Source organism: Bufo gargarizans, chromosome 6 (genome assembly GCF_014858855.1).
Source record: "Bufo gargarizans isolate SCDJY-AF-19 chromosome 6, ASM1485885v1, whole genome shotgun sequence".
Taxonomy (NCBI): Eukaryota; Metazoa; Chordata; class Amphibia; order Anura; family Bufonidae; genus Bufo; species Bufo gargarizans.
In genome coordinates, this window is record NC_058085.1 from 60,105,252 (window position 1) to 60,132,705 (window position 27,454).

General features: G+C 46.8%; 1 protein-coding gene across 1 annotated transcript in view; it reads left to right on the forward strand.

Moving 5' to 3' along the window:
• The first annotated feature begins 2,130 nt into the window (after positions 1-2,130).
• Positions 2,131-27,454, forward strand: part of TIMP2 (TIMP metallopeptidase inhibitor 2) — a 33,702-nt gene continuing 8,378 nt past the window's right edge. The window contains exons 1-3 of the mRNA XM_044296655.1: positions 2,131-2,451; positions 22,099-22,199; positions 24,573-24,681. Of these exons, the coding sequence (XP_044152590.1) occupies positions 2,316-2,451; positions 22,099-22,199; positions 24,573-24,681 (346 nt within the window). The 5' untranslated portion in view covers positions 2,131-2,315. The remainder of the gene's footprint in view (positions 2,452-22,098; positions 22,200-24,572; positions 24,682-27,454) is intronic.

The following is a 27,454-nucleotide window of genomic DNA, read 5'->3' on the forward strand; positions in this document are numbered from 1 at the left end:
TGATAAAAACGTTACCTTTATAAGCAATTGTGGATTTATAAAACTGGCAAAAATCATCTTAGTAGACTATGCAAATGAGGACTTGCAAGTGCCCAGAGGTGGCGCCAACCTCGTAGGTGCCCAGGCAGCTCTGCCTTATCGTCGCTTCCCCCCGCCTAGTCTTTCCTTCTGCCCGCCCATCATTTCCCTCTGCCCGCCCATCTTCTTACTTCTTCTCTCGCCGAGATCCCGCGCCTGCGCGTTGAGTCCGTCGGCCGGCGCATGGCCACTGCGATGTCCATTCCTGGTACGGCATCACAGTAATTAATGCGCATGCGCCGGCTAACGGACTCGGCGCGCAGGTGCAGGATCTCGGCAAGAGAAGAAATAAGAAAATGGGCAGGCAGAGGGAAAGACTGGGCGGGGGGAAGCGACGATAAGGCAGAGCTGCCTGGGCACCTACGAGGTTGGCGCCGCCCCTTGCGAGCCCTCATTTGCATATCCTACTAAGATGATTTTTTGCCAGTTTTATAAGTCCACGATTGCTTATAAAGGTAACGTTTTTATCAACTGTAATGCTGCTAGAAAGCTATGGGAAGGGTTAAAAAGGTGAAACTGTGATGACAGACTCCCTTTAAGGGTCTATTCAGAGGTCCGCAAGTGTGCCGCAAAACACGGAGACCGCCATGTGTGTTCCGCATTTTGCGGCCCTATGATAGAAATGCCTATTTTTTTCCCATGGCTGCAGAGAAGAATAGGACATGCTCTATCTTTTTTTCGGGGCCGTGGAAAGGAAGTGCGGATGCAGACAGCACACGGTGTGCTGTCCTCATCTTTTGTGGTTCCATTGAAATAATATGGGTCCGCACCCATTCCGCAAAATTGCGGAATTGATGTGGACCCATTCATGCGGATGTGTAAATGGACCCTTACTATAGGAGAAACATAGATATGAGCGAGGCAGAGAAGACATGATAGTACTATGACTCCAAATACTGGGCCAACCATACCTCTCAACATCTGAACTAACAGAATCGCAAGGGGGGACGTTTATAAAGACCAGCATTTTCCGCGGACAGCACACGTACCATTGATTTTTACTGATCATGGAGACATTCACTACTTTGATCTGTGATGCGGACCAAGCATGCCCATTGAAGTCTATAGGTCGGTGAAAATCACTGACACAACACGGATGGCTTCCTTGTTGTGTCCGTTTTTCACTGAAGACTAATAGGAGATTATTTGGAAATCTATTTTCAGCTGAGCAACGTCAGTGAATTACGGATGACAAACGTATGGTAAAAACAGACACACGGACCAGCCACGGTTCCTTTACGGACAGGGGTGGACTGGCCATAGACAGGTAAATTTCACGGTAGGCCGATGCTCAGAGGTCCGCCTAAAGCCCTCCTCTTGGCCAAATGCCAGGTACATAAAGATCTGATGCTCTCAGCGTTAATGAATTTAGGCAGCAGTATTTTGTGTATTTTAGTATTTGCACAGTGGTATTTGGGGCCACTTCTATTTTTTGTTTTTCAGGCCACTTTAAATTCCCAGTCCGCCCTTGTTCACGGATTATACACTGTACGCTTTTTTTTTCACGTACGTGATACTGACACGGAAATGTGAACGAGGCCTTAGAGGTCGGACCCCCACTGATTAGATCCACAGGAGAAGGGACAAGTTTATGTCTGGGACAACCCCTTTAAGGCTGGGTTCACATCTGACTGATCAGAAAACACGCACCAATGGTGCGTTTTTTTTAAACTTATTTTGTTGCTGCTGATTAGACGCCGATTTCATCATTTGCATTGAATGGTGACATACTACAAATCGGCACCACAGGTCAATTTCTGCCAAGTGTGAATGAGAATTGCTGAAAAGTCACTTTTGTGGTATCGTACAACGCCGCACGCACACTCTGTTGCCAATAGCAACCAATCAGCGCTCAGCTTTCATTTTTCCCGAGCTGTTGAAGCCGTGAAAGCTCTGCGCTGATTGGTTGCTATGGGCAACCCGTTCCCTAAATGAGGTCATCCTGCCGATGGCGCCGCTGGAATTTGACGGCTGTCGCTCGGTGACTGCTCCGCATCACGGGGGAGACAGGAGACTATTAGGGGATGGAGGGCTAGGCGTTTTGGGGTGAGCGCATCTCCGGTCATCTCTTCCTCCCCCGTCCCTCCTCTCAGTCATCCCCGTGACTCTCGCCCCTCTCTGGCCGGCTGCCCAGGAGGAGGAGGAGTCTGCGCCCATCTCACTTCAGTCGAGGCGTAGACACGAGCCACAGCCCGGGACATCCACGATCTGCTCTGGTCCTACATGCGGCTTTGAGAATGCGGACGGCCCCGGTTTCTGGCCTCCTGGCCCCCGTGGCCCTTCTGCTTCTCCTGTGGCCCTCACAGCGACTGGCTGACGCGTGCAGCTGCTCCCCCATCCATCCGCAGCAGGCCTTCTGTAACGCGGACATAGGTGAGGCCGGTGGTGCGGGGTCTCGGGAGGGTGCGAGGGGCTGCTGAGTGGGTGCCCTGTGCCAGACCACCCTGGCACTGCTGGTGATTGATGCAAAGTTTGGGCCAAGTCTTGAGGGGGAGAACCTGGGGGCCCCTTCTGATGTATAGCAGTTCCTGTAGTCGGTGCTGATCCCAGGGGCCACAGCAGAGGACTGGGATTTGGTCATGTCCATGTACCCCGCAGAGGTGGACGTAGGACTGTAGTGTGACAGCGGACAACTCCAAGGACAGAAAACAATCTGAAAAGTTAGTTGTCAGCAGATATGTGTCGGTCCATTAGCTGGGATTGTCCAGATGTGGTCCCCAAGGTTGGTACTCTGCCCCTAGAAGCCACTTCTTCTTCTGCTGGTCATGACTGGGGTGGAAAGCCTTGTAAGATCCTCCATATTCTGCGAGACTCTTCTCCATTGTCCGTGTGCCCAGAGAGGTCCACTGCCGGACATGACGAGGGGTCCTAGACCCCACACAAGGACTCACTATCTAAATTCTAGATTAAACGGGACTGGAATATTGATAACCTATTCATAGAAGGGTCATCATCAGATCGGTGGAGGTCCGTCAACTGTTGGAATAGGTTGAGGTGTTTTGGAACAGGCACAGCTCCCTACTCTGGGCGGTGGCTGTGAAGGGTACTGCAGCGCCGGTCACACTTTAGTCCTGCTGTTTCGGTTTCCGTTCCAGAGCGCAGCAGCCTGATCGGTGAGGGGAGCTGGGAGTCGGACCCCCACCGATCTGATATTGATGACCTAGTCCTGTGACTCCAGCTGTGGTAAGAGGATGCTGGCAGTTGTAGTTTCGCAACAGCTAGAGTGCTGGAGGTTACCCATCACAGACCTAGTGTATGGATAGGCCATCAAGATTACATATAGTTCCGGAGTAACCCTTTATCCTATCGGTATGTTTTTGGAGGGTGGGAGGAAAGCGGAGAACCTGAGGAAGCCTGCTCCAACGTGAGGAGGACATAGGAGCTCCATGCTGATGTTGTCTTACGATGGCATCAAAACCATGGCGATAGTGCGAAGCAGCCTCTGCCTAGGGCTGGTCAAATTCCAGGAGCCTTCAAATTTGCTGCTGGTGCGTACGTTTTTTGCATTGTTTCCTATGGAAGTTTCTAAAGTCTGTGGTCTTCTCTCCACGCCGGCCATAGTCTTATCTTGTAGTCCTGATTTTATTTCAAGGGCAGTTCCACTCTGAAGTTGACGGGTGGAGGCAGGAGATGGGGGGGGGGGATCGGTCCAGTTGTCTAGTCAACTGCAGTACCCAATGCCTCCAGGCTTTAGGCGTCGGACCGTTGTCCAGGCAATGGGCTACATCTCCTAACGCTGGTTTTAATGTTCTGGGAAGAGACACGGCCATGGTTGTAGCTGGAGCTGTCCTTTAAGCCAGCTACTACAATTTTAGTGTTTGTTACTTTAAAGGATTACTCCCATCATCTCGTAAGGGATGGACAGTTACGGAAACAGGCGTCACAAGGGCTAGTCCGATCTCAGCCATGAAAGGCTAATACTGGAATAACCCTTTAAGCCTCGGCTCTTTCCATGTCATGTGGAGAGCTCTGCGGAGAGGCTGGCTCTGATGTCCTGGACGGCAGCTCCAATGATCATCACTTAAAGGGTATTCTGGTTGTGATAAGTTATCCCCCCCCCCCCCATCCACAGGATAGGCGATAACTATTAGATTGGTGGGGGTCATGAGAATGTAGACATCAGAGCCCCCTGAACTGAACGGAGTGGCAGGTCGAGCATCTGTATGGGAGTTGTGGGAACAGCCAGGAGCTGTACTTGGCAGTCTCTGGAACTCCCATAAAGCTGAATAGAGAGGTAGTTTGCATGCTCAACCTACCCCTCCATTTATTTCCAGGGGGGTATGGGGTGCCCTTTTTCTTGATCGATGGGGGTCCCTGCAGTAGGACTGTGGATAACTTGTCACAACTGGAATCTCCAGTTATAAGAACAACCAGTAACCATTGTAGGGTGGCCGTACACCTTGGCCCCTTTAACACATCTGTGTGCATGATGACCAGTGATGGCCAGTTCACCCGCGAACACATGCGGACTGCCATCTTAACTCACAAGTCCAGCAATGCACAGGTAAATCCTTACCTGTGTCGGGAGCCGGTCCGAAATGAAATGCGGTCTCCGAGTGCAGGCGGTTCCGAGAACAGCCCGATGAAGGCCCCCGGTGGCTGTTCTCGGAACTGCCTGCTCCCGGTGACCGCATTTCATTTCAGACCTGCTCGCGCACAGGCACAGGTAAGGACTTACCTGCGCATCGCAGGACTTGTGAGTTAAGATGGCAGCTCGCATGTGTTCGTGGGCAAACACGGCAAACTGGTCATCACTGATGATGACATCCGTGACAAGCTGGTCAGTGGTTCATCCATGAAGAATTCATGTTTGGGCCTGTGTGTCCCTCCGCGTATCATCAAAATCCACAAAATGTATTTCCAGAGCATCTTACCAATCGTCCGTGAAAACCACAGAGCCAACACATATGACATCCATATTGTGGCTTTCACAGATCCATAGACTGTATTCTGCGTGGGGGATCCATAATCGCAGAGAAAATAAGGCATGCTTCCGGGGTGTCGCCACAGACCCACGGCCCATGGAAACCCAGTGGCGTGTGAATACTCACATTAAAGTCAATGGATATGCGAGCAGTCTGGGTGAAAGAGTCCTTAGATAGGGTTTGGCTGATTCAGCCATCAGCTATTCCCCCCAATATACACTGGGCTCCGAGTGCTCATGTGCTCTCATTCGGTAGAGGAGAGTAAGGCCTCTTTCACAAGAGCCAGTTTTTCGCGCGGGTGCAAAGCGTGATGCAAACACATTGCGCCCGCACAGAATCCGGACCCATTTATTTCAATGGGTCTGTGTACATGTGCGTTGGTTTTCACACATCACTTGTGCGTAAATCGCAGCATGCTCTATATTCTGCGATTGTTTTTTTTTTTGTTGTTTTTTTCACGCAACGCTGGCTGCATAGAAGTGAATGGAGCTGTGTGAAAATGTGATGCTTTTTTCACGGATGGTTGCTAAGAGATGTTGTTTGTATACATTCAGTTTTTTAGCACGCGCGTGCAAAACGCATTAAAACTAATTTCACCCGCGTGATAAACTGAACGCGATCGAAGGCAAAACCGAATGACTTTGGTTGCGAAATTGCAAATTTTTCACTGAACGCATTCGCAACACATACGGACCTAATCCTCACACGCTCGTCTGCAAGAGGCCGAAGATGCCTCCTTGGGTTCAGGCATGTTGAAATCCGTCACTTGGAGATTATTAAGCACCCACCTGTATTTGTATTGTGGAGTATTAATACTCCAGGGCATAGCGCTGCTCCATTGTCAACGGGTTTCGATTGCTAAACAATCTTGCTCATGACTGTTGAAATTGGTTCCTTTGACGGTTGGGTGATTGCACCAAAATCGGCACGTTCACCCAACATTAAGGTATATGGCCACCTTAGAGCAGTTGTCCACCTATGTAAAACTTCTAAAAAAGAAGTCATACTCGCCCTACCTCTCCCCTTCCGATTCCCTCCTATCCTCGTCGATCTCTGTACTTCCTGTTCCAATGATGACTTCTAAACACAGACATGTGACCACTGCAGCCAATCCCAGGCTGCATTGGTGACGACAGATCATCGCTGCAGCCAGTGACTGGCTGCAGTGGTCACATACCTATGTTGGGATGCCACCGCTGAAGCAGCAATTGCTGTAGCATTCTAGGTGGTTTTCAGAAAATGTCACCTTTTGTAGACACGTTTTAGGTTGTGTCCCTTTTGATAACCTCTATAGGACTGGTCAGGCCATACCCATGTGCTCCTCGGATGATACGTGACTGTTCAGTAGATCGCTCTGGCTTTGTCCCACCTTAGCACAGTAACGATATCCAGATGAAGGAAATGGGGAGGAGAGATGCTGACTAAAAGGAAACAGTCGGTGTTTATAAGTGGTAGTCACGCTTCCGTCCATGGCCAGTCAGACATATGGGCACGGTTTATTGTGCACCGACAAGATGCCTGCTCAGCATATCTGTATTTTTACAAATGTGGACGTTTCTAGAGCTGGAGTCAATCCAGACAGAAAGACAATCTGCAAAAACATTTCGACAAACAATAATGATAACTTTGCAGATTTTTTTATATATTTTTTTCTGCTGATGAAGTAAAGAGGAAATGGTACCAAGACGTCTTGCTTAGATGTTTAGTTTCATTGTAGAAATAAATGATAGGTTTCCTTGAGTTCTTTAGGTTGCGTCATGTAATACTCCCAATGTGGGGAGTTGTAGTATATGGGTCTACACTCGGTGACAAACAAAATACGGCACAAAGAAGGCATTGCTGGAATTAAATGTAATGATGATATATCGAAGTGATTACATTACTAGACTGAAAGAAGTCTGTCTTGGCCATCTGGAGCCTGTTTACCGCATGTGTGCCTTCACGAAATTCATCAAAATGGCCATGCTGCTTCTCTCAGTCCAATGATTCTCCCTGTTTGAAAGTCTGTCTGTCTTCAAGCACATCGTAGAGGCATGTCTAGCAGGCAATGATCCCTCACAAAGAGGTACACTACCCAAAAGAAGTCTCTGAGAGACTTTTTTTTAGGGCAATGGGGCATGCACTTGTACGCCCTCTTGTGGCATGGTCTAATCAGACCACACCTGTAATTATTTACATAGCTGCCTGAGAGAACTGAGAGGGCAGAGCTGGCCCGTGGCTGCAGCACCTCATCTCTCTTGCTTGCTGCAGGGCGTTGTTCATTGTGTGTGGAGTATAGACACTACTGTTCTTTCATGTACTGCCTCAGAGAGTCATGGAACCATAGAGGGAAGTGGGTGTGTGTGTCGTGGACTTTCACTATGGTGTGTGTGTCGTGGACTTTCACTATGGTGTGTGTGTCGTGGACTTTCACTATGGTGTGTGTGTCGTGGACCTTCACTATGGTGTGTGTGTCGTGGACCTTCACTATGGTGTGTGTGTCGTGGACCTTCACTATGGTGTGTGTGTCGTGGACCTTCACTATGGTGTGTGTGTGTGTGTCGTGGACCTTCACTATGGTGTGTGTGTGTGTGTCGTGGACCTTCACTATGGTGTGTGTGTGTGTGTCGTGGACCTTCACTATGGTGTGTGTGTGTTGTAGCGCAGGAGCTGAGAAAGCTGCCGGGGTGAGAGCCGGTGGAGAGAGCAGGGATCAAGGTGGCTGCCGGGGTGAGAGCCGGTGGAGAGAGCAGGGATCAAGGTGGCTGCCGGGATGAGAGCCGGTGGAGAGAGCAGGGATCAAGGTGGCTGCCGGGGTGAGAGCCGGTGGAGAGAGCAGGGATCAAGGTGGCTGCCGGGGTGAGAGCCGGTGGAGAGAGCAGGCATCAAGGTGGCTGCAGGGGTGAGATGGACTTTATTTTTTTGTGGGTTTATTTTGCATGGTATCAGTTTGGTATCCAGTATCATTAAAATTCTGGTATCGTGACATCCCTATCTGGGTCTTTTTGTCAATGAGTGTATATAACCTGAGATTCAGGAACTCTCTCATCATTAACCTCCTCATGTGAAGATCAGCAGTTACTTTATAGGGAATCTGTCACCAGGTTTACTTGCCTTATCTGGGGACAGCATAAACTGATGACAGATCCTGATTCATATTCAAATATCAGAAACAAAGGGACTGGACTTTATTGGATAAAAACATAGGAACAGGTTAACGCGTTTCAAAGGAGGTTCTTCCTCAGGCCCTGATCCATACACAGGGACACTTACTTATTTTTTTTTCCCAGAGTTTATTTTTTTTTTTATTGCTGATGAGCAGCTCCAGTGGGACCCAAGCCCAGGAATCCATGGAGTTGCATGGCCTGTGGAGTCCTCATGGTCATCTGCTCCCCCGCCCACCCTCCGCTTATTTACAGCATTCTCCCTATACATAGTAAAGGAAGCAAGCTGTCAATCTTCTGTGGAAGCCCAGGAGAGCCGCAGCTTTTGAATACAAGGACTCTTGTCCCGCTGGAGATGCTCAACAAGGGTTATGAGAAAACAACTGGATTAGAGAAGGTGACCCAGCGTTTGAATCCTGGTCTCTGTCACTAGTGTATACTGCCCTCAGCTGACAAATTCACATTAATGAGGCTTTTAGTTGCACAATTTCATATAATTGATGGAGTCTGCCTTGGCTAACGAGACAAGTGAATGAATTTGATGTATTGACTTTAGGGTGGTTTTAACACAAAGGTGGAGATTTATCATCTCCCTTGCATCTGAAAAGTGGTGTGTAAAAAGTCCTAAACTATGCATTTGCAACTTTTTAATATTTTTTTCGCATCTCTCTGATTTTATGCCACCCCCGCCACGTTCCCTAGAGGGGGCAGCCTCTATGGCAGCTCTGAGCTGCTTGCTATAGATTATGCACACGGACTGCCAGAGGATGCATCTGATTTATGATGAGGTGCATCCTCCAGTGGCGCAGGAGATATCAAGACCGGCAGAAAACACCAGTCTTGATAAATTAAATATCCCCCATTGGATGGATAGATAGATAGATTTTTCCAGAGGTTAGCTGAAAGCCAATATAGAAATGTATAAAACGCACTACAAACAGTTTTTTTGTTGTAAATGTAATATGACCTCTTGGGAGACATATTATGTGGCAGAAATATATTAAAAAATAAGTTGTATTAAATAAATATATATATACTCAACAAAAAGTTAAGGATATTTGGCTTTCGGGTGAAATTTATGGAAAATGTAAAAAGTTCTTGTTACAGTGATATTATATCATTAAAGTAGGGCATTTAAGTCAAAGCAGTAATGGTGATTTCCTCATCTCAAACAGTTTATTGAAACAAAAGCCAACACCAGTGGTGGATATACCCCCACAAAAATGTCAGTGCCTCCATAACTTGTCATGTGGCCTTGAGCATCAAGTACAGCTTGACAACGACATCTGCTGTTCACAAGTCAACCTATTGTCTGCTGAGGCATGGCATCCCTCTCTACTTAAAGGGCGGCCCTCAGGTTCTGGGGTACAGAGTTACGAGGTTCTACACGGCGACTCATCTGATCCCAAAGGTTTTCAGTGGGATTCAGGTCTGGAGAAAGTGTAGACCACTCCATTTGAGGTACCCCAGTCTTCAGGAGCCGTTCCCTAATGATGCGACCTCAATGAGCTGGCACATTGTCGTCCATGAAGATGAAATTAGGCCTGTGTTGTTCATGGAGAAGCACAACGACTGGATTAATGATGTTGTTCAAGTAGTATGGGCTTTTCATTGTACCATTCACAAAGTGTAGGGCAGTTCTGTATGGACTGGACACACTGTAACACCACCACTACCAAAGGCCTGTCTGGTGACATCACAAGCCAAATATCCCCAACTTTTTGTGAGGTGTGTGTGTGTGTATCTATCTATCTATCTATATCCATTTATTCATCACATGCATTAAATCACAAAAAGTGTCTGGTCATTAAGGCCTTTTCTGGCCTGCTCATTAAAGGGTTACCCAATAAGCGCTTTCCCCGCTAGTAATGGAAATGCTTACTGGTTATTGCAGGGCACCTATAACCGGGGGGCAGGAGGCGGTAAGAACCGGTGAGCTCCGTCCTCTGCAGTGAAGGAAAGAGTTCATTTATGAATAGAAGGCAGGATGGAAGGAAATGTCACCACTTCAAGGGCTTTCCAGGAAAAATGTTTTTTTTTAACAAGTTCTTGCAGCATGGCCGCTGAAACAGAAGATTCATACTTGCCTGCTCCACACTGCTCCGGTCCTCAGTGGTGATGTGCTGCTTGTGGCCACATTACCACTGAAGCCAGTCATTGGCTGACCATGTCCATGCACTGCCAGGTGTAAACAGTGCGGGGGTCGTAAGATGGGGGCAGCATGGAACGGGTAAGTATGAATCTTCTGTTTCAATGGCCATGCTGCAGGAACTTGTTAAAACATTTTTTTTTACCGGAAAAACCCTTTAAGCCCCCCGATTACTGGGAACAAGTGCTCATTCCTGATAATTGGCCTGTATAACTGTGCCGCTAATCAGCTGATAAATGATCAATCACTGTTGGCTGATTTGCATATTTTATCAGGATGAAAGTAATATCAGTGCACTGTCATACATATCCCTGTGTAATCAGGAGGGAGGAATAACTGTGGTAGAGAACATTCCTCCCCATTCACTTTACATCAGCCTGTGTAATAGTGCAAATGAGCGCCAATCAACTTTATTTTTTTTGTGGCCCCCTGAAATTAAGCAGTGTGACAGTGCGGACCTCAGACCAAAAAACTTCAAAGAAAGAGGTTCAATTCTTGTTAAGAAGGCTTCAGGGCGTCCAAGAAAGTCCAGCGCCAGGATCGTCTCCTAAAGATGATTCAGCTGCGGGATCGGAATGCCACCAGTGCAGAGCTTGCTCAGGAATGGCAGCAGGCAGGTGTGAGCGCATCTGCACGCACAGTGAGGTGAAGACTTTTGGAAGATGGCCTGGTGTCAAGAAGGGCAGCAAAAAAGCCACTTCTCTCCCAAAAAAACAGCAGGGACAGATTGATCTTCTGCAGAAAATATGGTGAATGGACTGCTGAGAACTGGGGCAAAGTCATATTCTCCGATGAAGCCTCTTTCCGATTGTTTGGGGCATCAGGAAAAAGGCTTGTCCGGAGAAGAAAAGGTGAGCGCTACCATCAGTCCTGTGTCATGCCAACAGTAAAGCATCCTGAGACCATTCATGTGTGGGGTTGCTTCTCATCCAAGGGAGTGGGCTCACTCACAATTTTGCCCCAAAACACAGCCATGAATAAAGAATGGTACCAAAACACCCTCCAACAGCAACTTCTTCCAACAACAGTTTGGTGAAGAACAATGCTATAAGGCAAAAGTGATTACTAAGTGGCTTGGGGACCAAAACTTTGACATTTTGGGTCCATAGCCTGGAAACTCCCCAGATCTTAATCCCATTGAGAACTTGTGGTCAATCCTCAAGAGGCGGGTGGACAAACAAAAACCCACTAATTCTGACAAACTCCAAGAAGTGATTATGAAAGAATGGGTTGCTATCAGTCAGGAATTGGCCCAGAAGTTGATTTAGAGCAGAGGTCCTGAAAAAGAAGGGCCAACACTGCAAATACTGACTCTTTGCATAAATGTCATGTAATTGTCGATAAAAGCCTTTGAAACGTATGAAGTGCGTGTAATTATATTTCACTACATCACAGAAACAACTGAAACAAAGATCTAAAAGCAGATTAGCAGCAAACTTTGTGAAACTAATATTTGTGTCATTCTCAAAACTTTTGGCCACGACTGTACACTTGCTTGGCTGTTCTCAGAACTCTGTAGAAATGAATGGAGCATGCTGGGAGTTGTTTCACCACAGCTGGAGTGTCGGAGGTTAGCTATCACTGACATATGTGATATTGGTCACAGGTGTGGTGTGAACAAACACCAGCATGAGTGGTATTGACAATTGATGTATAACTTCATAATTGTATCCAAGGCTCAAACTGCTAATCACATAGAAATGAAGAATGACCCCAGAAAAAGACCCATCTAGCCTGCCCATATTACTTCCTTCTTATCTATATCTTACAATGGATATATAATTATCCCATGTGTTAATGTTGATTCTCCAACCACATCTTTTACGTCATTGGCGCTGGCCCATCTGAGGGCAATTGGGGTGACGATACACATTAGTGTATTGTCAGCCAAGAGCTCCTGAGACAGAGAGGGATTGGGCAAAGAGAATTTTTTTTTGCCCAATCCTTTTGTTCCTTTCAAGAGATGACCTGCCTCCAGAAGTGTTTGGCCTTCTCCTCATTGACGGCACATACATATTCAGCAGAGCCAAATGTGTATGGGAGAGATGGTAGAGACCGCTGAGGGCCAAACCATCATTCGGCCGTCAGCTCTTGATGTCTTTGGCCAGCTTTAGACTTTCCTAGCATGGGGGAGTCAGAGAAGAGGGCTCCAGGTATGTTGACTAAACATGTCATGTACAGTACAGACCAGATTTTATTTTTGGAAATTTCTGGTCAGCAACCTGGTAATGTTGGTAGGAGATTATCCACAGTGATCCAGAGAAACCACAGCACTCAAATTTCAGCAAATAATATGAAGTTCATTTTATTGAATGCAACAGATGACATCACACACAAATCTCCGGCCAACATTTCCAGTTCTTCTGGACCTTGTTCAAAGCTAAAACAAAAAGCATATAATATGTACATTATACTAGCAGTATACTCCTATTCATAGTTCTATATATCTAGGAGGACGAGAAAGCATGTTGTAAATGTATAAAGCCCCATCAGCATCCAGGGCCTCAAACACTAAAATAGATCACAGTGAACAATACTAGTGACTCCTGTACAGATGGAGATATATCATGTATGTGATTGATAGACAGTGCACCATGGGTAGTGTAGGTTTTTAGGCAGTAGATTAATGCGGAAACCAACAATACAACGTGTAAACCAATGGTATAGTAGTCGAGACTAGATCAAGTCTAGTACTCAACGGAGAAACATTAAGGAAGTCATATAGATGACCTATACCTTTTTAAGGAGTTGTCTGAGATCTAAAAAAATTTAGGGGTGGTTGGGCATGGGCTAGCTTTGTATCTCCCTTCCCCTGCCGCGAGTGTGAGATGCGTCAACATGCACGTCTTTGCTGCTGGTCAATCAATGGGCTCAGCAGTGATGTGTCCGTAATAGAGTGTAAACACTGAGCCACTTCCCATAGTGCATCCTGGTCTGGGCTCTTCCTAAGGTAAGTGACACATTCATACCCAGCCGTCCACCTGATGTAAAAGGAATATTGATTCATCAGACTAGGTCACCTTTCTTCCATGGTCCAGTTCAGATGCTTATGTTCCTAGTGTAGGCGCCCACAGTGGTGGACTGGGTGCACTCTGACTAGTCTGCGGCACTGCAGCCCCTTATGGAGCATGCTGTGATGCAGGGTGGGTTCTGATAAAATTCTGTCACCAGCTGTAACTGCAATTTTTCTGCAGTAGATTTTCTATGTTATTGGGCTAGGTTTCTCTCCACACATGCATTGGTGTGCTTTGGGTACCTGTGACCATGTCAGCGGCTGTCCTTCCTTGAACCTCTTTTGGTAGGTGCTGCTTTGGAAATGCTCGGACCCAATCATCTAGCCTTCACAATTTGGCCTTTGACAGTCGCTCATATCCTTACATATGCCTATTTTTCTTTCTCCCTAAGTTTTTCTACATTTTTGTGTCCGGACGTCTTATGGGGCGAACGCTAATGAGCATTTCCATTATGAAAGTGCTCATTAGTACAGTAAGACCGGGGGGTGGTAAATGCAGCGCTCCCTTTGCGGGCTCAGTACTCGCCGCTTCCTGGGCGAGAATTCTCCTGCAGGCTCCGCACTCTGTTTGCGACTTGCGTATGTCGAGGCACAGCACGCCAGGAAAAACAGGAGCTGAATCTTGGAAGCGGCCGCGTCCGGAATGGGAGAGATGACTTTATTTATTTTCTGTTCTGATTAGCATGAGGTTCTTATTAACGTGGGCCTAATTGGAGTCCAAATGGGGATCTTAATCAAATTGGGGGCCTGATCTGAAGTTTGAGTGGGGGTCTTATAAACATTGAGGTCTGATCAGAGGTCTGATTGGGGTCTTATAAACATTGGGGGTCTGAGCAGGGGTCTTTTTCACATTGGGGATCTGATCTGAGATATGATTGGGGGTCTGCTAAAAAAATATTTATTTTCTTATTTTCTTTCTCTAAAACCTAGGTGCATCTTATACAGTACATAAAAGGGCACAGCGGCACTATACACAGCTTACTCTAGTTTGGGGGATTTGGAGATGACAGCTTCCCTTTAAGGCCATGAACAGAGAACATTGATTGTGCAGGGCCTTAGATGCATTTAGAAAGTGATCATACACATTGCAAATCAGTTGTGTCCCAGTGAGACATTGATGGGGATCTTTCTCAGGAGTTTACTGTCTGTGGGGTGTAAAACATCCAGGCTGTTTTTGATAATCATAGGATGCTTGTCATCCCTGACGTCACGTAACTGCGGGTCACGGTGTCTTTTGGGATGAACACGTTGTACTACCTTCTACATTCCAGTTTCGTCTGTTCTTGCCCACTTCTTGTTTGTAGTATTCACTACAGAAATTCCTAAAAACTGAAACTAAAGGAACTGCTCCAGGTTAGTCCTTGAAATGTAATATTGACCATAGAAACCGTGGCATAAATTAGAGGTGACCACGGGTCCATCTCTATGAGCCAGAACAGAGCGCCAGCAACCACAACTGATCGCCAGGGGTTTTGGAAGTCAGATGCTTGGGGGGGGGCTGCCATGATGAGACAACCCATGGACGTACTTAGTATTTTATTGTACTACGCTATGAAAAAAAAACATTTTTCATGGTCTGATGAAAGAAACGTGTGAATACAACCATAGACTGTTCTGAAAATGGCTATGTGAGAGATGGTAATAAAATGGCCATTTTTCATCGTGTGGGTGTAGCCTATAACCACCTCTTTAAGAAGACCACCCCTTTACCTAGACCAGATTTTCTGTAATCTATTTTCAGTTCCATCACATACTAATTCATACTGACTATTTTCTTCTACCTTTCCACCCTTCTAAAAGACCATTTTCAATGCAGTTTTGGTTGGCCTTCTCAAAAAGGTTTCACCGTATGTAGCTGCGAGTCTGTCATCTTCCATTATAATATACAAGGCTCCTGATCATGTTTTTTTATAGTTGCGAGTACTATATGAGTTTAGATGCCCACTTAAAGGAAACCTGCCATGTGGATATTTGATTATAATCTAACTAATTATATACAATCATTAACTACTAAAAAGTACATTAGATGTACCTACTGGTGTGACAGATGGTTACCTCATAATATGCACACAAAGATGCCGCATGCTAATTTGAGTCCAGTGTGATGTCAGTGAGTCCAGCGTATATTTAATTCAGAGCTATAGCCACTCCCCTGCCCACCTGCTGCTGATTCATATGGAAAATAACTGTCAATCAGCAGCAGGTAGGCGGGGAGAGTCAGGAGCTCATGAATATTCAGGACTCATTATCAGCTGGAGCTTTTTAATACAAGATGTTGGCAGATTGACTGGGTCAATTAAAGAAAGTGACCCAGCATTTTGCTAAGAGAATCAGTCACTTATTTATGTTGCCCTTAGTTAGGACACCATAAAACTGGTGACAGGTTCCCTTTAATGAGACATTTTCACCCAGATCCCTTTCTCCTAGAGTCCTATATCAGAATGTCTTCTAAAGGAATAATAATTAGGAGTGGATAAGAGAAGCAGAAGCTTGTGTCATAGCTTTGGGTTCCTTTTTAACCCTAACCCTGTACATAGCCTTACAACTTACCAAAATCATGTTTTTAAGTGGCACATTTAATAATGGTAATATCTAGTAACATACAGCCAATCTCCTTGAAAGGTGAGCGTGCCCTCACACCATATATATGTATGTTATATGGCTGATGCCCTGCTGTATCTGCTCGGATTGATAGTAGCTCCAATCTCCCCCCTGTGTCACAGGGTGCTGATGGGTTGGAACTGCCAAAAACTCCCAGGTCTACCATTGACACGAGTCTATAAGGTAAAATCTAAAAGTGACTGCAGCATCTAAGTGGTTTAGAGGGAAGGAGCTCCCTCTCTCAAGCAACAGCAATGCTGTAAATGATATCGCGGGATGCTAATGTGCTAGTGTGCCAGTCGGGGGCCTAATGAAGGCCCCTAGGTCTGCCCGCAGTGTATGCCTATCAGGCTTTGCCATAGATGCCGCCTGATAGTATTGTACTGACAGTATAAGGCCTGTTTCACACTAGGCGTTAATGGTTTCGGCAAAGGAACAACTTGCCGGTTCTGTAACTACTGTGTGCAGACAAATACCGCTGCATGTAGCAGTTTTTGTCTGACCGCTTGTCGACCTATTTACCATGCTGGGGCTGGACGGACTTCAAGCAGGGCACGGCTGCACATGGTAGTTACAGATCCCCCAGGCTGTTTCCCTGCCGGAACCATTAACCCCAGTGTGAAACAGGCCTAATACTGTTGATCCGGTGCGATCAGATCTTGGGATGCACAAATGATTTTAATTTTTTTCCATTTACGGCAGATTAGCTCATGTTTTTTGGGCTTTTTTGCCTTCCTCTGGATCAACAGAGGGAAATAAAAATTCTAATATTTACCCCTTCCATTCATCCGCATCCTCTCCCTTCCCGTGGCTGAACTTGATGGACGTAGGTCTCTTTTCAGACGTCATTTTCTTATAAAGGAAAGGCTTCCCTACTGTTCAGCAGTACATGGAGGATTTTCAATGATCCCTTGTTTTCTAACCTGAAACTTAAAAATATTTCTCAGGAAGTATACAGACCACATTGTGGTCAGGAGGGATACCAGTTCACTGTCAGCACTGCCAAAGAATATACCTCCTCCTACACAAGTAACTTTCTTACTGCTCATCTCCGCTACCAGTCTGTGCGGATTAAAACGCATCAGGCCGTTTCTTGTTCATATCCGAGTCAGTGATGGTATCTTGGATACTTTCTCCAGCCCAAAATGAAGGAAAACTTGTAGGTTTTGTGTATAGGTGAGTGCTACTGACCTTGTTTGAATGGAGCTGGCGGTCGAGCATGAGTGCCTCCACCCCATTCTGTGGAGATGGCCGCAGGAATTGGAGTCATGCTCCCCATTTATGCAGGGAAGCTTTACCATAGGCAGCATTGCTTTGATGCATCAATGGGGATTAAGGGTCATTATAAACCGGTTTTAAATCGTACACTACACATAATTGTGCCCCTCGCCCTTCTTGAAGCACAGAATCTGTCCCTGTGCATTATCATTATTTATATCAACAGGTTATATTACCATTTTATTTTTATTTTTTGTATGTGACTAGCCATGTTGGGCAGTGTTTGATGGCCTTTTATCTTATTTTTTCAAATTTATATCAATCACTTCTAGTATTACAGTAGGTAAATGTCAGATGAACCCACAGATCATATTATGTGCATGGCGTTGTCCCATCTCAACTCTTTTCAGACAGCAGATGTCGGGGCATGTTGGATTTTACCATGGTACCTCTTTGTCCTGTCTCTCATCATCTCCTGTGTGTCACGCACCTCGCCGCTTTCTCCTCCACCCTCCTGGATCACCGTACTCCAGGTCTTCTTCTCCCACTCTGCATCAGCGTGCTCCAGGGGCAGACAGCTGCTATCCCTAGTCCTGATTAGGACTGCTGCCTGCCGGTTGAATGCTCCTACTCAGTCCTCGTTTCTTGATTTCATTGGTAGTGAAGTTCACTTCTTCGGCCGGCCATAAAGCTTTCGAAAATACATTGGCCTCCGATTTAGGGTATGTTCACATGGCTAGAATCTGACACTGATTCGTCAGCGGAAAACAAGCGTTTTTCGGCAGCTGAATCCACATTCAAAACTCCACCAAGGTTTTCCACGTTGATTTTAATGTAAAAAATAAAATAAAACTCCCATCTTGTTGACACTGTGCAAAATGGTGGAAGCTTTTTTTTTTTTTTTCAGTCGCGGATTTGAAAAATGCTTGGGAAGTGACAGGTTACCCTTTGGAAGCAGATTTGATTGAGAATTTCATAGAAGTTAATGGGGAAGCAGGAAGACCTCAACCAAAAACTCTAACTAAAATATCATAAAAGCTCCTCTAAAACCACATTACAGATCTGCCACCAAAAACGACCTGTGTTCAGCTACTGATTTTTCTGCCCTGCCGCGTGAGACTGTTCTTATGCTAAGCATTTTGTTAGCCAGGGCAGGTTCCCTTGCATCAAAGTGATTATATTGCTCCTGATAAGGGCTCATTCAGACGGCCGTATGCTGTTTGCAAAAATGCGGATCCGTTTTTTTTTTAGAATGGTTCAGCATGTCTGCATTTTTGGCGGACCCATAGACTTCAATGGTTCTGATTTTCACTGACAAGTATAGGACATGTTTTATTTGTTTTGCGGAGCCGTAAAAATGGAAGAAAAGGGCCCCATAGAAGTGAATAGGTCTGCAAAGGGGGGCATGCGTACCTGCTTTTCAGGGCTGGCTCACCACTTCTTGTCTTCCAGGCCTGGACTTCCTCTGGTTTGGTGCCGGGTGGGGACCGGATCCCTTGGGCTTGACAAAAACGTCCATAGATATTAATTTATTTATTTTATACACTTTTTTATATAGCGCCACTATATTCCGCAAGTCTAAGTTCCCGATCAGTATTTCTTTGGTGTGTGGGAGGAAACCCACGCGAACCCAGGGAGAACATACAAACTCCATGCAGATGTTGTCCTTTGTCGGATTTGAACCTAGGACCCCAGGCACTGCAAGGCACCACTGCTAACCACTGAGCCACTGTGCTGCCCATAATCTAATCTTTGTTTGACAATCGTGACAGCAGTGCCCATTAACAGACCCATGATTAGGCCATGATCAGTACGGTTATTGATGGGTCTGGAATGGCACTAAACACTGGCAGTAGTACGGTAAACCCCCTATCAGACCGCAAGATAATCGGCATATTATTACAGTTCCACTAACTGGCTCGTATAATCGATCAGCTGATGAATGAGCAAACGCTTGTGCATCGGCTGATGGACATCTTTCATCAGGATTGAAGATGCCTGATTATCGTCAGCACCTCTCCTGGTGTGATCAGGGACATGCTACCGATATTCAGTAGAACAGATTTCCTCCCACATTCAGTTTTTATTAGCCTGTGTAATCAGACAACCATCAATAGAGGGGGCGTTCACACTGTCCAAAGATCAGGCAGTATAATACCAGGGGTTACACCATGATTGATGAAAATCAGACATTATGTAGTACTTCACAATTTCTAACAAAGCTAGAACCAGCCCTGCACCTCACATGGATCCAGAAATCCCCCGATTCATTGCTCCAGTTGCTCTGCTATATTGTCTTTAGGCTGACAGCGGAGGGGGCGTTTCCTTTCTGCTGTAGCTTTTTACCTGTCACTGTTACAGCTTCTAACAATAGATGGGGCTGGTGGCAGTTGAAGACTTAAACTGAGCGTGTGTGACCACCTCAGCGAGGTGGACCAGAAATAAGGAAATGAACAAACAGCAGGTGGCGCTATGCAGATACATTTATTGAATAACTCACTGGCTATACTAAAGTTTGAATTACCTGCAATTACAAAAGTATTCAGATCCAGGTGCTGGTTTGAAAAACGTAGAATATTTTTCATGGCACAATCCCTGTAAAATAGAATTTACCAAACAGGAAGTTACCGCATAGTAGAGAAGTTGGTCGTATTGGTAAACTGAGAACATTTCCACAGAGAAGTCCTTGAAATATTTCCTGTTCACACAGGTCCTTGCATAAGGTTTTGTTAGCCATTGCCTTTTAATCTTAAAGGGATTTTTCCTGGACTTTTTGATGACCTATCGTTAAAGGGATTGTGGCACAGGATAGGGGGTAAGTGGTATTTAAGTGACACATTCCCTTCAAGATAGGTTTTCAATATGAGATGGATAGGGCTCTGGCTGCCACGTGTAGAGGCCATGTCTGGTTACTTCAGCGCTGCTTCGTGGTCACTCAAAATTGCCATAATTTTTATCAAACTTGTCAAATATTGCTCAATAATTCATGAGATTGGTGGGGGTCCCCGGGGTCAGACCCCACCGAGTGGATACTTATCACCTATGCTGTAGACAGGTTATAAGTCGTCACAGTGTCAACCAATGTGCATGATAAAATCGGCTTTCCTGCAGCCACCACTGGGCAGAGCTTCCGGCATACCGGTGACCTGTGTAACTCTGTATCCAGAGCATATGGAGCTCTGACCCCCATAGAGAAATGAACACTGGGTTTTGGACCTTTTTAGATTAAAGTGGAGCTTGGATCTTCACTTCAATGTTATTTTTGAGCGTCCGGCAACCTCCAGCTGTTCCAGCATGTTCCAAGAACAACCGAGCAAATGCTGGGAGTTGTAGTTTCACTGGGTTGCTGACCCCCTGCATTAGCACCATATGAAACATTCTGGGGGACTTTTTAGTTATATCAATTGCAACATGTCCAGCACAACACAAAAATGCACAATCACCATTGTAATGGCGGCAGCTTAAGCAGACAATACCATTATACTGTTATATACATTATAAATAATTATACTGTTATATACTATTAGAAAAAGAGGAGTGTAGCAGCTCTCACCTGCCCTTCCTTTAGTTGTGAGCACGGACAGCCCGTGTCAGGTGCGGGCGGCAATGGAGAAAAAAAGGTTGAGAAAATCCAGCTTCAATTAAAAAGGAATAGGCGTTTATTCAGCTTGCGGTTAAAAACTCATCCGAGGATACAAAATAGCAGTCTTGTCTAAGCTTTTCGGGCTACTAGAAACAATTCCAGCCCTTCTTCATGACACCATTATACCGTTATCACTTTTATATACCATTATACTGTTATCACTTTTATATACCATTATACCGTTATCACTTTTATATACCATTATACTGTTTGTTATATACCATTATACCGTTGTGTTTGTTATATACCATTATATATGTTATATAGCATTATACCGTTATATAGCATTATACCGTTATATATGTGAGACTAGGTCAGATCCGTGCTGTCTGAGGCCTTGATGAATGGCAGTAGTGAAGCACTTGAAGTAGCATTGTACAGTTACTCGGTGTATTACCCGAATTGTAGCTGCGTCTTATGACTCCTGCCCCCTCCTCCTCGCCTCCATCACGCCGTTTGCACTAGCTCCTGGCTCTGATGCTTTGGTTTTGGCTTGGAAAGTGCAGAGTAGCAGTTCCCTCCACAAAGCTTCTCTGTTTCCAACAAATCCGCTCAGAGTTTGGATGCATTTTTGTCTAATGATTCAGCAGCACATGAGGAGAGGAGCGGAGCTGACTGTTACCCGCAGCCGGCATTCGTCTCTGCCACCCACTGCTGCCAATGATTATACCCTGTTTCTTTATATTAATGTCTTCCTACACACCTCGACTAACCCCAGATTAATGCATGTCAGCTCCTGAGATTTCTGCAATCTGTTCTGAAGCTACGGAAGAATCAGCATGAATGTTAAAAGCGGAGCTCTGGTATGGCGGCACGTTTCCATTCACTTGAATGGGCCAGAGCCACATGACTGATGGATTTCACATAACAGGCCACAGCAGTCCCTTCCAAAAGATGATCGGCCAGGGCGCTGGGAGTTGGCCCACCTCTGATCTAGTATTAATGACCTGTCCGGGGTCCTGTCAGCAGATTTGTGCCTATGACACTGGCAGAACCGTTGGCAGCTGAAGGCATCTGTGTTGGTCCCATGTACATATGTGCCCGTATTGCTGAGAAAAATGTTTTATTATATGCAAATGATCCTCTAGGAGCAACGGGGGTGTTGCCTTTACTCCTAAAGGCTCCGCCTTCTTTGCAACTGCCAGGGGGCGACAAGTCCTCTTTAAGGTAGGGACTAAATGTCACTTTCTGGAGCTAGAAGTACCGTATATGTGATGGCAAATGTCCTGTGAAAACATGTTGGTTTTTTTAACCCCTTTTCTGCTGATATTCATGAAAAGCTTGGGTCCAGGCATGTTTGTTAAAATTGTTCTTCTCTTTCCATGCAGTGATCAGAGCGAAGGCCATTGTGGGCAAAGAGGTTGACAGCGGGAATGACAACTATGGAAATCCCATAAAAAGAATCCAGTATGAAATCAAACAGATTAAGGTAAGAAGGCAAAGCGGGGGCTGCTGACATATTCCGGGGTCTTGGCAGATGGGCATTTCTAACGGTTTAGCTGGTTGCACCTTTACAGTGCAAATATTCAAACTCTTTGATTGCTGTCAGCGGTTTTCTGTCTTTTGGTGCATTTTTTTGCTATTATTTTTACATGGAAAATTAAAGGGGTTCTCCGATGAGTACCGTATTTTTCGCCCCATAAGACGCACTTTTTCTTCCCCCAAAATGGGGGAGAAATGCCCCTGCGTCTTATGGGGCGAATGCGTGCAGTTTTACATCGCTGGCAGCGATGTATCAGTGAGCGGGGACTCGGGGAGGGACTGGGGGGAGGGTCTGGGGGCTGGCAATAGCGGCGGGGCGGTGCAGTCAGTGTAGTATAGCACCGCCCTGCCGCTCCAGTATACTAATAAAAGATGTAATTTTCAAATAATAGTTATTAAACTTGCCCCCTTAGTCCTATTACTAACTTACATCCTAATCGCCGCAGTAGAATTCAGGCCGGGCGGGCGGCAGCGTAACTCTTGTCACGTGCCTGCGCCGCCTACTTTATGAATGAAGCAGGCGGCGCAGGCAAGTGACGTCAGTAAGAGACGCGCCGGCCGCCCGTCCTGCCTGCCTGCACTACAGCAGCGATTCGGATGTAAGGTAGAATAGGACTGAGGGGGCATGTTTAATAAATATAAATTGAATATAACATCTTATTTTAGTATACTGGCGGCGGGGGCGATCTGTGGATGGCACAGTTATGGGCTGGGGGGGGGGGGGGGTGTGTGGATGGCACAGTTATGGGCTGGGGGGGAAGGTCTGTGGATGGCACTGTTATGGGCTGGGGGGGGGGGTCTGTGGATGGCACATATATAACAGTGCCATCCACAGATTCCCCCCCCCCCCCTGTAACAATGCCAAGCCACATATGCCCCTGTAATAGTGCAAGCCACATATGCCCCCATAACAGTGTCCGTCATCCACAGATCCCCCCATAACAGTGTCCGTCATCCACAGATCCCCCCCATAACAGTGTCCGTCATCCACAGATCCCCCATAACAGTGTCCGTCATCCACAGATCCCCCACATAACAGTGTCCGTCATCCACAGATCCCCCATAACAGTGTCCGTCATCCACAGACCCTCCACATAACAGTGTCAGTCATCCACAGATCCCCCACATAAGTGTCAGTCATCCACAGATCCCCCAGTAATAGTGCCATCCAGAGACCACTATTCGTTCCAAACCCACAGCACACCTTTTGGTTCAAAACATTTTTTTTCTTATTTTCCTCCCCAAAAACCTAGGTGCGTCTTATGGGCCGGTGCGTCTTATAGGGCGAAAAATACGGTAATTAAAAAAATTAAAATCAGACATCATACAGTACATGACGGTCTCTTTCTACCAAAGCTAGAACCAGACCAAACTAAAACGGAGACTGTCACTTTCTGGAGTGTGAACAGGGGAGAAGGAGACTCCCATTCTCCTGGTTAGGTGGAAGTCTTGAAGGTAGAACCAGCATTTCCGACCCCAATCAAGCAATCAGAATAACTCCCTGGATCAACGACCCCTCTCTAGTAGCTATAGCCTGTAATATTATTACACTCCAGAAATACATCCGGGCCCCTCTTGAACTCTTTTAGTGAACTCACCATCACCAACTCCTCAGGCAGAGAGTTGCATAGTCTCACTGCTCTTACCGTAAAGAATCCACATCATGTGCTGTTTGTACCCATATGTCAACGCAAAAAAAAAAACCAAAACATAGAACATGTCCTATTCTTCTCTATTTTGCCGACAAGAATAGACATTTCAAACATAGTGCGGGACCTGCGGAAGGGAAAATGCGGGATGCACACGACCGGTATGCGGAAAGCAAAAAAGGATACAGCCGTGTGCATGAGGCCTAAGGTCTGTGATTTTAGAAAAAAAATGCTGTGTTTTCTAGCACAGTGTGTATTTGTTGAAGGGGGTTTCCTGGGCTTGGCTATTAATGACCTACCTTCAGGAACAGGAGACATACTCGTGTTGGTGTGGCTCGGGGTTGTGCCAAAAGCGCAAATGGTGCAAACATTATAAACAAGTGCTACTAGAACTTTATCAGTGGAAAACCTCCATCTGGTATCACCATGGAAGAAACACAATCAGAGTTGCTACTTGTGGTTTTCTACATTGAGATTTTACTATTTGAGGTCAGTCGGCTGATACGCTGAAAAAATCCCACCAAACACAGCATGCAGCACTTGTGAAAACTGATCATTGCCCAAAGTAGACGAACGCATTAGAAGAATTATAGCAAGATTTACATTTTTCCCAAATTTATGTTGTTGGTTTGTGCCGAGATTTTAACCTTCTCTTTCACATTGCTCTGCAGATGTTCAAGGGACCTACCGAGGATATCCAGTACATCTTCACAGCCACTTCATCCGCTGTGTGCGGCGTGACACTGGATACTGGAGGCAAAAAAGAGTACTTGATTGCAGGTTGGTTCTTTTATATTTGATTGTGTCTGGTTGGTTGTTCTTTACATTGCTTCTTATAGTAAAATTTAAAAATGGCATCTGCGGCTCAACCCCATTAACAAATCAGACATGTCTGGAGAAGGGTCTCGTTTGGGCTGCCTGGCGGAGGGTCTCGTTTGGGCTGCCTGGCGGAGGGTCTCGTTTGGGCTGCCTGGCGGAGGGTCTCGTTTGGGCTGCCTGGCGGAGGGTCTCGTTTGGGCTGCCTGGCGGAGGGTCTCGTTTGGGCTGCCTGGCGGAGGGTCTCGTTTGGGCTGCCTGGCGGAGGGTCTCGTTTGGGCTGCCTGGCGGAGGGTCTCGTTTGGGCTGCCTGGCGGAGGGTCTCGGCTGGGCTGCCTGGCGGAGGGTCTCGGCTGGGCTGCCTGGCGGAGGGTCTCGGCTGGGCTGCCTGGCGGAGGGTCTCGGCTGGGCTGCCTGGCGGAGGGTCTCGGCTGGGCTGCCTGGAGGAGGGTCTCGGCTGGGCTGCCTGGCGGAGGGTCTCGGCTGGGCTGCCTGGCGGAGGGTCTCGGCTGGGCTGCCTGGCGGAGGGTCTCGGCTGGGCTGCCTGGCGGAGGGTCTCGGCTGGGCTGCCTGGCGGAGGGTCTCGGCTGGGCTGCCTGGCGGAGGGTCTCGGCTGGGCTGCCTGGCGGAGGGGCTGGGCTGGGCTGCCTGGAGGAGGGTCTCGGCTGGGCTGCCTGGAGGAGGGTCTCGGCTGGGCTGCCTGGAGGAGGGTCTCGGCTGGGCTGCCTGGAGGAGGGTCTCGGCTGGGCTGCCTGGAGGAGGGTCTCGGCTGGGCTGCCTGGAGGAGGGTCTCGGCTGGGCTGCCTGGAGGAGGGTCTCGGCTGGGCTGCCTGGAGGAGGGTCTCGGCTGGGCTGCCTGGAGGAGGGTCTCGGCTGGGCTGCCTGGAGGAGGGTCTCGGCTGGGCTGCCTGGAGGAGGGTCTCGGCTGGGCTGCCTGGAGGAGGGTCTCGGCTGGGCTGCCTGGAGGAGGGTCTCGGCTGGGCTGCCTGGAGAAGGGTCTTTGCTGGGCTGCCTGACAGCATCACTCAAGTGAATGGAAGAGGCGGCTGCAGTCCCCTGTACAGCCCGGTGGATGGGGCGTTGCTGTGCGTGGAGGAACTGCAATTCCTTCTTCCTGTGGATCGGTGAGGGTTCCAGAGGTCAGACCTCTACCAATCATACAGTGATGACCTGTCCCAGCACCATCGCCTTATCCAGCTAAGAACTCCATGACCTTGGAGTCATTATCTGCCATTAGGAAATGATGATACTCTGGCTCCTTTCAATGACATTTTCACCCCACGTCAGCGAGGTCTTGTTTTTTTCCACAAGGCAGGCAGCATTGTATTTGCTTGTCACAAACGTGGCACGCCCAAAAAAAGGCAGCTGGACAGGCCGTGGAAGTAGTTGCACAACTGATTTTATACATCATTTTTTTCAATCAGCTGCTGCTAAACAGGTGGCTTCTAGTTTGTTTTGTGCAGCAGATACATTCTGCATGATGAGAAGAAATCCATAGAAAATATTCTTGTTTACAGCCCTCTAAGGCACCTATAGGTGATATAGTGCTGCACCCTGAGCAGATGATGGCAAAAGACCGACCAGCGATGAGGCAAGTGTGCGGCAACGTCTGGTTATGGCTCCATTTCCTTTCAGGCTGAGGAAATATTACATATGCATGTTAGAAATCAATAAAATATCATCTGTTTGAGGCTACGTTCACACGGCAGTAAGTGTTTTGCGGTCCGGGTGCCAGCCGAGTGCATTCTGCATTTTGCGGACCACACATGGCCAGTGCTATATAGAAAATGATTGTGGACAAGAACAGGACATGCGCTATCTTTTTTGCGGGGCAACGGAATGGAACTACAGATGCGGACAGCACACTGTGTGCTGTCCACATCTTTTGTGGCCACATTGAATGAATGGGTCTGCACCCGTTCCGCAAAATTGCCGAACAGATGTGGACCCATTCATACGTTCGTGGGAATAAGCCCCAACACATGGCCAGGAGTATCTCCGTTTGTAGGTATTGACGTACTTTGGCCATGTATTATACAGATGATTTTATTTTTATTTATTTTTTAACCTTAGTACCCTCCGCTGATACTTTTTTTTTTTTTTAAACACCCCTCGGCTGCCCCGCTGTGATCCCCCAAAGTTTTGGCGTCCTATATATTAATGCAGAGCATTAGTACAGGGAGGAGGAGACATAAGCTTTTCTCAGTGGGCATCTTCTCCCTGGTCCAAGGGTTGTTCTCGTAAGATTTGGTAAATGTAAGCAAGGACTATATACTCTCTTACGGGCATTCAGGTAGTGTCCGGCAATGCCGGATCCAGAGAGCTCCGGGGTCAGGGAGCACCCTGCCGGATCTCTTCACCGCTAGTGTGAAACTAGCTTTAGCTTTGACTAACGTAGACCGAAATGCGTCAGCTGTTTTATTTTATGTCTGAAACTAATAAAGCTCCTGCTGTTATGGGTCAGTGTTGTGCTGGAAAATTTCTGTGCAACCTAACGTGTCCCGATTACATGAGACCGAGGTCTCTGGAGGCTAGTCATTGGCGCCTGTTCACTACACGTGGATCATTCAAAATGAGGTTTTATTAAATGTATTGCATTGCGTTCCAGTGTTGGGATAGTCTGTTCCATGGATGGGAAATATCAGTTTGGATGAGCTCTTCTGGAGAAAATCTAGAGAAAACCTGTTGTAATACATGAAGTCTGCATCCTGTGAAAATTCATTTTAAACATGGGCGC